The sequence below is a fragment of the Watersipora subatra genome, chromosome 2 (assembly GCF_963576615.1).
Source record: "Watersipora subatra chromosome 2, tzWatSuba1.1, whole genome shotgun sequence".
NCBI classification, from domain to species: domain Eukaryota; kingdom Metazoa; phylum Bryozoa; class Gymnolaemata; order Cheilostomatida; family Watersiporidae; genus Watersipora; species Watersipora subatra.
The window spans coordinates 73937041-73949337 of NC_088709.1; the positions used below are offsets into that span (position 1 = coordinate 73937041).

Genomic DNA, 12297 nt, shown 5'->3' on the forward strand with positions numbered 1-12297 from the left:
AGGTAGCTAAAGTATGCAGGTAACTAAAGTATGCAGGTAATTAAAGTATGCAGGTAATTAAAGTATGCAGGTAACTAAAGTATGCAGGTAGCTAAAGTATGCAGGTATCTAAAGTATGCAGGTAACTAAAGTATGCAGGTAGCTAAAGTATGCAGGTAGCTAAAGTATGCAGGTAACTAAAGTATGCAGGTAGCTAAAGTACGAGGGCAGCTAAAGTATGCAGGTAGCTAAAGTATGCAGGTAGCTAAAGTACGCAGCTATCTAAAGTATGCAGGTAGCTAAAGTACGCAGGTATCTAAAGTACGCAGGTATCTAAAGTATGCAGGTAACTAAAGTATGCAGGCAGCTAAAGTATGCAGGTAGCTAAAGTATGCAGGTAGCTAAAGTATGCAGGTAGCTAAAGTATGCAGGTAACTAAAGTATGCAGGTAGCTAAAGTACGAGGGCAGCTAAAGTATGCAGGTAGCTAAAGTATGCAGATAGCTAAAGTACGCAGGTATCTAAAGTACGCAGGTATCTAAAGTATGCAGGTAACTAAAGTATGCAGGCAGCTAAAGTATGCAGGTAGCTAAAGTATGCAGGTAACTAAAGTATGCAGGTAACTAAAGTATGCAGGTAACTAAAGTATGCAGATAGCTAAAGTATGCAGGTAGCTAAAGTATGCAGGTAACTAAAGTATGCAGATAGCTAAAGTATGCAGGTAGAAAAAGTATGCAGGTAGCTAAAGTATGCAGGTATCTAAAGTATGCAGGTAGCTAAAGTACGCAGGTATCTAAAGTACGCAGGTATCTAAAGTACGCAGGTAACTAAAGTATGCAGGTAACTAAAGTATGCAGATAGCTAAAGTATGTAGGTTATATTTTTACATCTTTAATGCCCTGGCATGATTTATCGTCAGCAACCAAATGCAATGTACTATTTTTTATTCTATGACTTGAATATCTAACAAGATAATTCAAAACTCCATCTATAAGACCACCATCATATAAATATGAAAATATATTTTTAGGCAAATTGATGAACAAACAATATACAACTATGCGATAGTGAGCAAGAGAAAAATAAAAAACTATCACAAAACAAATAAGATATCGGGTATGTATAGATTGACTAAATTTTGTGAAGACCTGAATGACAATCCTGCTGCTTTTAGGCTGAAAAATTAATTCCTTCGCTTTTACTCCTTGTCAGACATTTCATCATTGCTGTCTGTAAGCTTACGCTCTCGTTTTCTTATGGTGTTTCCAATGTTATGAGTGTCATACGCATCAACTTGTTCATATCGGAAGCTATTGCTGTCGGCAACGCAATGCATGACGGAAAATGTCAGTGCACAAATAAGCATACAACTTGAACACGTGTAGATGACAGTCATAGGACCCATACTCTCTATGAAGAACCCAACCGCAGTGGGTACTACCATTGCGCCAAGTGCTGATGCGCACACAAGCACGGCGGCTATTTTACCTGTCACTTTAATATATCCGTGTAACCACTGAACACCTGTAGGAGATATAGTTGCCATACCAAATCCGATGCCACCTGAGAACACCCAAAGTGCACTGGTGCTATTGATTGTGACAGTTGCAATGGTAAGACCAATTGCTGAACAGAGAGTGATGAATAGAGAGATAGTCAGCATAGCAGTTGGAGAGAGACACTTGGAGATCGGCATTGATAGACCTCGAGCAAGAGCAAACATGCCCCAGTAGATGGCAGTGAGATAAGCAGCTGTGGACTCGGTAAAGCCATTATGGTGAATACTAAATGTTGCTATAAACTGACCATATGAGACCTCTGCACCTACATACATGAAGAAAAAAATGGAAGCAGCTGACATCACCTTGATTCTGTAAGAAAGTGGTGGACCCATCATTAAGTCCGCTACTTCTTCTAGATCATTCTGCAACTTGCGACGTTTCGACACTGAATCAGTCCGATCCGACAGACAGCAAAACATAAAGCCAAAAAGAAATAAGACAAGTGCGATGAATAAGTAACTGAACTGGACCTTTGATATCGACATCAGGAGCTCTTTCCCTTTTTCATAGACTGAACGGCCATCACCATCCCCGACTGAGTTGATATTTGGCTTGTTCACAAGTTTTGTACTACTTATATCAACAGACTGTGTCGTCAAGTCGGTTGTCGTGGAATTCCTGTGTGCCTGATCTGTGTTGGATGCCAATTTGTCCAGAAACTCGGTCTCTTTAGTAGAAACGATCAGAGGTTTCAAAGTTGTTGCGACAGAAATGTGGGAAGATGTCTCAATAGAAATCTTTTTCGATGTAAACGATAATTGTGAAGCCATTTTTGTAGCTGTGGATGCATTAGTGGTTGTTGCATGAGAAATGGTTGTTGCAAGTTTTGCAGGCAAAGGGCTTGTTATAGCGGTAGAAGTGGTTAGAGATGTATTTGCAGTGATTGTGTTGGTAAGAACTGCTGAGTTTAGTAAAACTTCAGGAGCTGTAGCCGTGCTAGGTGCTGCAGTTGTTTTTGTTGTTCTGACTGCTATTCCTTCAGTTGAAGTTAGAACTGAAGATTGACTAGCTGTAGCTCTAAGAGAGGAATTGGCAGCAGTCAAATCCACCCCAGAACTAGTTGTTGATGCATTGATGCTTGGCGCTGTCATATTTGATTCATAGATGTTAGTAGCTGTGTCGTTTTCCGCTCCTGCAACAATCGATCCATTGCTTACCCAAGTGACCAAACCTGTTACATCGGTAGTTCCATTATATGTTGTATTGTCTGACTTGGCTGAACTTGTATCAAAGGAAATAGCAACAGATGTTTTGATGGGAGTTGTGTTTCCTGTCAGCTCTGTTTTGGGAGAGGTTGAAGACTGTATGGTCACTTTACTTGGCTTATTATTTTTTTCAGCCTCATCAAGTTTTTCACCCAAATTATTGCTATTGGCACTGTTGAAACTAGTTTCATCAGAGGTAGCTTCCCCTGTATTAGGTTTGGGGTACACTAGAGGAAGCGTTGTTAAAAAGGTCGTAGAAGTAGATAACGGAGTTCTCGAACTAGATGAACTGTTGAAACTAGTTTCATCAGAGGTAGCTTCCCCAGTATTAGGTTTGGGGTACACTAGAGGGAGCGTTGTTAAAAAGGTCATAGAAGTAGATAACGGAGTCTTCGAACTAGATGAACTGTTGAAACTAGTTTCATCATAGATAGCTTCCCCAGTATTAGGTTTGGGGTACACTAGAGGAAGCGTTGTTAAAAAGGTCGTAGAAGTAGATAACGGAGTCCTCGAGCTAGATGAACTGTTTAATGATTCTAGAGAATTGAAAAAACTCATGTTTGAACTGCTGTTGCTGGAGAGTGCAGGAGCATTAGGCTTGGGATAGTGTCTTTTATGCATGGGTTCTACAGCGATAGCAGCTGTTGTTGTATAATTGGATATCTGAATGGTTGTGTTGCAGGACAATTCGGTAGAGCTTAATAATGGTGCAGCAACTAGGGGAGCTATGCACGCCCCCAAACCAAATGCAACGTGGAGCAGTTGAAGGTATGGTCCACTGTCCTGCTCCAACTTTCTATGCAAAAGCATATTGCCATCTGCAAGATATCATACATGCATTTGTTGATTTGACTTGGAAAAAGAATGAGATGCATTTTAATTTTAACCAGCTACTTAGCTACTAACATAAACAGAGATGAACAATTTTGGTAGACGAGGATTCCTAGCTTTAAACCAGTTCCAGCAAATGTTGATAAGCAAGAGGTAATAAACTAAGTACTTAGGGATCTTCAATCTATTTATCAAGACACGTTATTTTCTCGGAATGATAGTATTTGGAAGACAATTCCTGATAGCAGCCTCGCAAAACTATTGTAACTGTGAGAGTGATGTTTCGCACTTGAAAAAGTTTGAGCACAGTTGAGCACTTAATCTAATGGATAGGCTAGATTCAACCTATAAATTAGGAAATAACTATATGAGTCCTCCAATATAAAAAATAAACACAGACGGAGTTGCAAAACATAAAGGCTTATGCTTTTTAGTAGCTAGGACCATGTCAGTATTGTTGGCTGTGAGACATCATCAGGCATGCCAATCAAGCACAGACAATAACTATTTTCACACTTATTATAACATGCCAAAAGGCTGTTGATTTGCACCGATGTTAGACTGTCCGTCTACCAAGCTGAATGTCAAGAGTTCGAGTCTTACACGGAACAATCTTTTATTCTAGACCTCATTAAATCCTATCCATATTATAATAAGATTAATAGTAGTTGAGTCAACTAAAAGATTATATATACCCCATGATTTAAGTGCGAGAGCTCTAAAAACTAACAAAGTAGTTTTATGGAACACCCAAACACCAACCTGTATCAAGGAGGCTCAGAAAAGCGCTTGTAACAAATAGCAAGACACAGAGTGCCAGTAATGAGGTGGTCCATGGTGCCAAAGCAATAGCTAAAACAAGAGAATGTCCTCTCAGTTTATTCTGCTGAATCAGTCATCTTAGTGAAATATGTCACCAATCAGTGATACAAACAATTGATTTTTAGTCTTGCCTGTGTTCAGCAGCGAGTAAAAGAGATGATATGATAATTTAGCATGATTCATACAGTGATAACTTTTTCGTATTTCAATTCATGTTAAAACCAAACTTTTTATTTGTGTACTTCGATGAGTTCATTATGCGATGATGCATTCAAACTTTCCCACCTATACACCTCTCAAGCTACCTATACATTTTTTCTGCTGCCTTACAGTAGTTTGTCTGTGAGTGAAATGGTCTGTTTTTATTCACTTAGTACAGGTAAAAATAAAAGATTCGGCGTAAGGCAACAACTACTCAACAATTCAAAGTCATATTCGCCAACTTTTCAACATCCTACATAAAGAAGGCCGACCAATGGAGGCAAATCCACAACTGATTTTGTCGTAAATCCAAACAAAAAAAACTACAAGCATAAAGTTGTTAAAATTCTCATACCGCCTCTATTAGTTGGCTCAAGCATAAACAGCTGTAAAAGTCGAATGTTTGATGAATAATAATTCACATGAAGATATTTTCTTTTTTTCGATCTATTTCAAAACAATCACGGAACTTTAAGCAAAAGATAGTGTACGACGGCGGCATATTGTCTACAAATATTAAGGTGATAATAAAACGTCTTTTGAAAAATTCACTGTAAATCAGCATCTGAGCATCTAAAAGACCGTCTCTAACGAGCGCCAACTGTTTAGACGTATTGACAGCGTTGAAGAAGAAGACAGCAGCTTAGACAACGAGGGTGTGTTTTATGCCTCATTTTATCCGTTACAGCCTATTACACACTAGATAACTTTCACCAGTATTTATTTTGATTTCATCTCAAATTTCGTTATAATGTTTACACAGAAAATGCAAAATGCTGAGAGCGGTAATACGTATAATTTGCAATGCTAACTCACTGAGGCCAGCAAGGATTAAGGCGAGTGAGACTAGAGCATTGACTTGTTTCTCCAACTTGTCAAAAAGAAAGCCTCCAGCAGCAGAACCTGCAGATAGAAGAGTGTATTCGATGTAAAATGTGAAATAGCCACAGACACCATCATTTCACAACTCAGATCACACCTTCTATCTACATTTGACCCTGAGGTTAATACAGCAGTCTCCACACATGTAAAGATGTGACTGAAAAGGAAATGAGAGTCGCAAAAATATATTTAAAGTGGCGAAGGAGCGCATAGCTGTAGGCAAACTAAAACAAGACAATGATGCTTAAACTTCGCCAGCCGATTGGTTGTTTCTACGCCTGAAGAACAAGCCCTAAACTACATGGTTATGTATCCAAAAGTAAGAAAAGTTTTCTGCATTATCAGCTGAAACAGCTGCTTGTAACAAACCAGCTCTTGCATAGCGGCTTTGAGTCTAATAGACATTGCCCAATCAAGTTTACGGGAATAATCTGAAAACCTTTAAGGTTTTGAGCCTACAGAGGAGTGATATCAATATCATATAGATGTATCCAAGGAACATAGATATATCTGTAGAATTCAGTCATATCCATAGAATATACAAAAATATATAATATAAACATATTCATAGATTATAGTGATATTAATAAACTATAAAAATGCCTATAAAATAGAGACGTATCTATGGAATATCCATAGAATATAGACAAATCTATAAACTATATTCATATCCACAAAACATAAACACATATAGAACATATACATATATCCTAGAACACAGTCATGTCCATTCAATGGCGTGATATCCATAAAATTTAGACATAGCAATAGAATATGGATCCATATATCCATCCATTGTAGACACATCTATAAAACGCAGACAAATTTATAGCATATAGAATAGTGTCGGGCCGGTGTATAATTTAGTGCCGTAGAGCATGTCCTTGCACTGTTTTACCGGTTTTCCCGGTGTCGGTATCCTCGGTATTTACCATCTTCGGTATCCTTTGCCAACTAAGAAAGTTCGGTATTGTCGGTATTGTAGTTCGGAATATGGTTTTCAGTGTGTGTTTAACTTTAGCTTACCTACTGCCTATTTTTACATAACACAGGTGGGGATAAATCAAATATAAAACGTATAAATATATCAAATGTATCAAATATCAAACGTAGGGTTTTATCAAATTTAAAACGTAATATACGTTTTACATTTGATAAAATATAAAACATTTACTACGTTTTACATTTTATCAATGTAAGACGTAATATAATACTAGATACCTATAGGTAAGCGTGGAAATGTTCGTTGAAGAAAGAGTTATACTATAATTCGCATGTGTTGTGTTTTCAGAATGTCTGAGAAAAAAAGTTGTGATTGCCAATGTGAGCTGGAGAGACTCTTTTTGATTAGCGTGTTCGTCAAAGAGGCGTTGTGCAATTAACCATAACATCAATTGACGCGCGATTGTAATCTCATTCGGTTACATGGCAATTGTGCACGAGACGTCAAATGAACTCTTTCATAAGCAGCTCATTGTGCCGGAGAGTCTCCAGCGCATTGCGTCACTGGTAATGCTGTAGCCTGTCAAATACAAAAATCTATTAGGACAACCATTTACCGATAGGCTTTTACGGATAAATATCGATCATATCAAACCGGCCGCGGATAACTAGCTGTCACCGAAAATGATTGGTTTCCTCGGATACCGAGAATCCCTCGGTGTCGGTAAGAGGGGATAACCAAATACCGGCCCAACACTAATATAGACATACTAGATGAATGCTTGGCGTTGCACTAGTAATAAAAAAGTTTTTGCATAAAAAATTTATTTTTATTTGGGTAAGTTTCTTTACTAAATGAATTTGAGTAACTTAACCTACAGTAGTTAAATCTTACTATAATAAGAGCTGCTAGTATAAATTGAGCCAACGTTAGGGAAAAAGATTGCATCAAGGTCTTTAAGCCCGCTAGGTGAAGCGTGAATATTTCAAGCAATCGGCATTAATGATTGGCAGATGCAATAAGTATAATGTGCATAATTATTCCATTGTATAGCAATGTAGTCGCATGGCCTAGTGTTTAGCATGCCTGTCTGCAGATAGGCATGCTAAACCAAGTCCTGAGTTCAAGTCCTGTGCTAGGCATATTTTTTCTTCCTAAAACTTTATCTCTATAAATGGATGAACGACAATTGGCCTACACTGAGCTTTATATATACATGTAGATATATAGAATACGCTGAGATTTATAGAATATACATTAAAATAAGGTGACTGAGTACTCGCTGATAACTAGATAGTCTATCTACTATTGTCAGCTTCTAGTTTGCATGGATGAGTGACATTAGTCGACTCTAGCCAATGGGTTCTGTACGTATTGAAGTTCAACTTTTCTTCAGAAGGTTGTGAGAAACAAGAAAGTGAAGTTTATAACTCTAGAACATATTTGTTTGCTCAAGAACTGAATAACATATGAAAAGACTTACCGACTAGATAGCCTAAGGATCTGGCTGGGAATATGTAGCTGATGGTTTGAATGGTAGCACCCACCTGACATCTTAGATAGTTCAGAGTCGGTCCTGGTATAGCGAGTGCGAGTCCCTGTAAGACGTATCCACGAGACTTATCAACACTGCTACTGAGTCATGCATGTATTAAGCTGAAAGTTAAAGTTCTTGCTGCTAATTATAGTATTTATAATGAATACTTGGCAAATGAGATAAAACAAAAAGTGAGTGACCTTTGCACATGTTAACATTTACTGAACAATCAATTTATTTAGATAGTATTCCATATAAATACAGAAGGGCCCCATGTATCTGTAACATGTAAAGCTACAGATAAAGCCCCTTTGCTGGTAAACTAAAACTCTCATTTATAACATTGTGACTCATAGTGAATTTAGATAGCTATACAATATATATTATAGTGATCCTCACTTTGTCCTGATTTCAAGTACTCAAACCAAACATCCGTAGAATTAGGTTTTCGAACGATTATGCAAGCTAAATTATAAACATTTCATTTTTTAATGGTTGAAGATGACAATCTGTACAGATATGATCACACCACATACATCTTTATTTGCTTATTTCAAGTTGTATACATGTCTATGCACATAGTCCTATACATAGACATGTATATGACTACATACATATAGATGTGTATGCACATCATGTATATAGTCATATACATAAAAGTACATACACATATATAAGTCATATATCATATACATGTGTTAGAAACTCTAAAAAGTTTTGGGCAATCCTGGCATCACTACATTGTTGAAGCCTTGCTATACAGAGTATAGATCGCATCTTCACTTTACATTGGCCCAATCAATAGAGTTATCTTCCCACTCTAGGGGAAAATAACTCTATGGCCCAATCAATAGAGTTGAGATCAATCAATAGTATTGAAAAATCTCAGTACAAGAAAATGCTGCCAAAAATGTTAAACTAAAGAATTTAAGAGATAACTACCACGCCAACACAATTGCAATCTAGGAATACTGAACCCACACGATAAGCACGCTAATGCCATCCTTGTCCCACATTAGCTCCCTTTCAACACGTCTCTTATCATTTTCTAGTTAGTTATATCAGCCTAGTTGACAGATAAACTGCTTGCCAAGCTAGAACTATTTTGTTGTTGGTTTGCACTTGTCCCATACCACACATTTTGTTCCAAAAAATACAAAACTTTGGTTTTGACCAAAACCAGCTCGCGAAGATTGATGTGAAGTTTTAACATTGATGTACTGCTGCACCATTTTACTTCTCCACTTGAACCCTTTCTTAGGGTAATATTTAGCTTCTTTAAAAAGCACAAACAGTTGTAGTCATGCATAAACTTGGAAATATAACTTGCAAGAATTGTACAGAATTCAAACTCACAACTCTCAGCACAGTAGAATTTTCAAGTAAACCATAAAGAGAAAAACCTAGATGTACAGAATTTATCCATGAAAGTTTACAATGAATTTACAAGCACAAACATTAAGTATTACGTTAATATGAACTTTGCCTTTGTATAAGGAAGTACAAGTGCCTTTGTACTTGCCTTTGAAGTTTTGAGCGAGACGATAGTTCGTCACAAAGAGTTAACATAAAACATGCAAAATGTGCCTTTGACCCCTTTACAAGCTATCAGGAATGTCCCACCATCACAACAAAAAGAAAATTGCATAAACTGTCACACTACCATCTAGAAAAGTCACGAGATGAAGATATTAAGTGGGTTTTACAAACGTGCAGGCACTGTACTGGACTATATTATTTCCTTATTGAAAATAACATGCAAATTTCCTTTGTATATTTCCTTCCTTTTAGCTTAGATTGTTTAGCAACAAAAACTCAAATACTGTGGTAACTGCAATACTAATACTACTAATACTGTGGTAACTGCAATACTAATACTACTAATACTGTGGTAACTGCAATACTAATACTACTAATACTGTGGTAACTGCAATACTAATACTACTAATACTGTTATATTAGGCCATCCTAATAGTAGTGATTTAAGATCTAATAATAGCAAAATAGGAGCGTATTCACATTATCATAAAGTATAATATCTAGGATAAAATGGTATAATATTTAACATACAGGTAGACATGCTCGTACATACATATGTATTTAGATATGTATGGGCAGACAAATTAGATATTATACCCTGTTATCTAGATATAAATCTCCGATTTGCGTGCATGGGTGTGTTTCGGTTTGTACACCTATCGCTATTAAAATTTAGTAATAAAATATCCGTTTCAACTGGATTTGATCTCCAAACCTCCTGTTCGCCAGGCACATATCTTACCAATTCAGCTGCGCGAGATTGATGGATTCATTGGGTGATACCCATACGCATCGCTGCATACGTATACCGCTCAGAGCGGCGCAACGTGATTCTATGCTTGCTCTCACGGCTCAGTAAGTACTCAAAGTACAAGCTTACTCAAATTAGCTATTGGCAATGTGCCAGGCTAATGGCAAGTGGCAGGCAACTACATTACATGTCATTGTTCATAAGCTGATTTTAATACCTGTGCAACGCCGGGCATTCCGCCAGTAATAATATATATATTTTATCAATATTGTCAATAAATATAAGCAAGTGATATAATAAATAATGTAATATAAATAAATAAAAAGCTTACTTAAACTAGAACAAAAAAACAAGATAGTCAGAATGAATGCGACCTATCTGTTCATTACTAGAGATAAGTAAGTCAGCTGATAGAAGTTATTATATTGGGTATAGTACTAGGATATTACACTTAATTATAGCTAACATCCGAGCTTTTTTGCGTTAACCTAATAAATTCTTTTCAGATTTCTAACCTTCGGTCATTGATGCTGATTTACAAAGACAAAGCAAACTCTGTTTGTTTTTAGACATTTTTAAAACGCAGAAAACACTTGCACAAAAATTTTTAGAACAAGATTTTTATGAACGAACACACAGTTAATGTCTACCAACTAATAACAATAATAATATGATTACAAAAGATATCTATATGCTACATTATCTACCTCTTAAAATCTTAGACACGATGTTTCTGTATCCAAAATGTTGCCTTTTTATCAGACGGTAGGTGAAGGCAAATCTTGTCAGAATGAGTAATAATAAGGTTGTGATAATAATAATAACTCTCAACACAATAAGTGATGCAAGCTAAATGATCTGCTTTATAATTTTTGCTTGTAATTTGAGCTCACGATCAATAAGCAACTCCAGAGTGTGATGCAGAAAACTTATTGTTACTGTTGGAAGTAATTGGTCAAATTCCACTTTTCCAAACCGTATCAAATATCGCATACACTCAAGTTTGCAAAAATTGTGTATGTAACCTGATTTTTTGTGTGAAGTCATGTAATGAGACAAAAGCTGATAAATGAGATAGTGACAGTTATGAGCTGAGAGACAGTAAAAACTATACATTTTATGCAAGCCCAACTTACAACACCAAAGCATGCTCCACAGAGTGCAAAGGTCTTAAACTTTTTCCTTCGTTTTTGTTTCTTGTTCGGGCCAATGCTGCCAAGCAGTAAAGCACCGTCAAACATAGTCAATTCGTCTTCTGTCTCTTCCTTGAGCATGGTGAAGGTTAGTTAGGTAACAAGTAGAGCATGTTCATTCACTTAGATTTGGATTGTCCCACACCAAAAGCACCTCAAGTCTGATCTCAAACAACTCTGCAAAAAGATTATCACTCTTCTTTAAAATGACGCCACAAAATATTTCCATTCTATGCAACCATAAGCTAACATGACAAATATTTCAACATACATGTATATTATTCTGTTGTACTTTAAACACCAATTTAAATACCTGACCTAATCAGCTATTTGTTTATAGTATATAAATTCATTACTGTTGTACACTATACTAGTAGCTCGACTTGCCTAACATCGGAATACGTATATTATCTCACTTTTTATCATGAGTCGAATTCTTAGCCGTTCAGAAACGCACGCACTCACTTTTTACCGGAAGCAATCAGGGATCATCACGATCGAACCAACTTGATGAAACTCACTAGTCCTACTGAGAGCCGTATAGTTTCACAGAGTCCCGCGACCAACAGAAGCGTATACGGGAGCTCGCTCGATTCCAAACAAACAGGCCACGCCTACTATTTCGATATAAGTTTTAATGGAGAGGCCGCATCATTAATCAACAAAAACTACTCCCATTAGCAGTTGTTTTAAAATTGATTGTTGTATCATGAACCATTTGAAAGAAAACAAAATTTCCTACAAAAAGCTACAAATAACGTTTTTGTAAAAACGTAAAGTAAATGCAAAAAAGAGCGGTATTGAGAGCGAGGTATGAATATTCCATTAGAGATCAGTATGTCGATCGGTTTGT

General features: G+C 36.8%; 1 protein-coding gene across 2 annotated transcripts; it reads right to left on the reverse strand.

Moving 5' to 3' along the window:
- Window positions 1–901: 901 nt before the first annotated feature.
- Window positions 902–11961, reverse strand: LOC137386940 (uncharacterized). Of its 2 annotated transcripts, none has more exons than XM_068073175.1 (6): window positions 11861–11961; window positions 11388–11621; window positions 7908–8022; window positions 5416–5502; window positions 4339–4428; window positions 902–3563 (listed from the first exon to the last, which is right to left on the reverse strand). In XM_068073175.1, exons 2-6 carry the CDS (start codon window positions 11523–11525, stop codon window positions 1177–1179), a joined length of 2817 nt encoding a protein of 938 aa, XP_067929276.1. In that variant the 5' UTR covers window positions 11526–11621; window positions 11861–11961; the 3' UTR covers window positions 902–1176. The 2 variants fall into 2 exon arrangements, with proteins under 2 accessions (XP_067929276.1, XP_067929275.1); XM_068073174.1 differs by lacking the exon at window positions 11861–11961 and adding an exon at window positions 11763–11847.
- Window positions 11962–12297: the final 336 nt, after the last annotated feature.

Excerpts from the sequence above, each read along its gene's own strand:
- LOC137386940 (XM_068073175.1), bottom strand. The coding sequence starts at position 11,525 with ATGCTCAAGGAAGAGACAGAAGACGAATTGACTATGTTTGACGGTGCT. Across the intron at positions 8,023-11,387 it reads GTGGAGCATGCTTTGGTGTT|GGACTCGCACTCGCTATACC; the intron begins GTAAGTTGGGCT and ends TACGTCTTACAG. Across the intron at positions 3,564-4,338 it reads TCTGAGCCTCCTTGATACAG|ATGGCAATATGCTTTTGCAT; the intron begins GTTGGTGTTTGG and ends GATATCTTGCAG.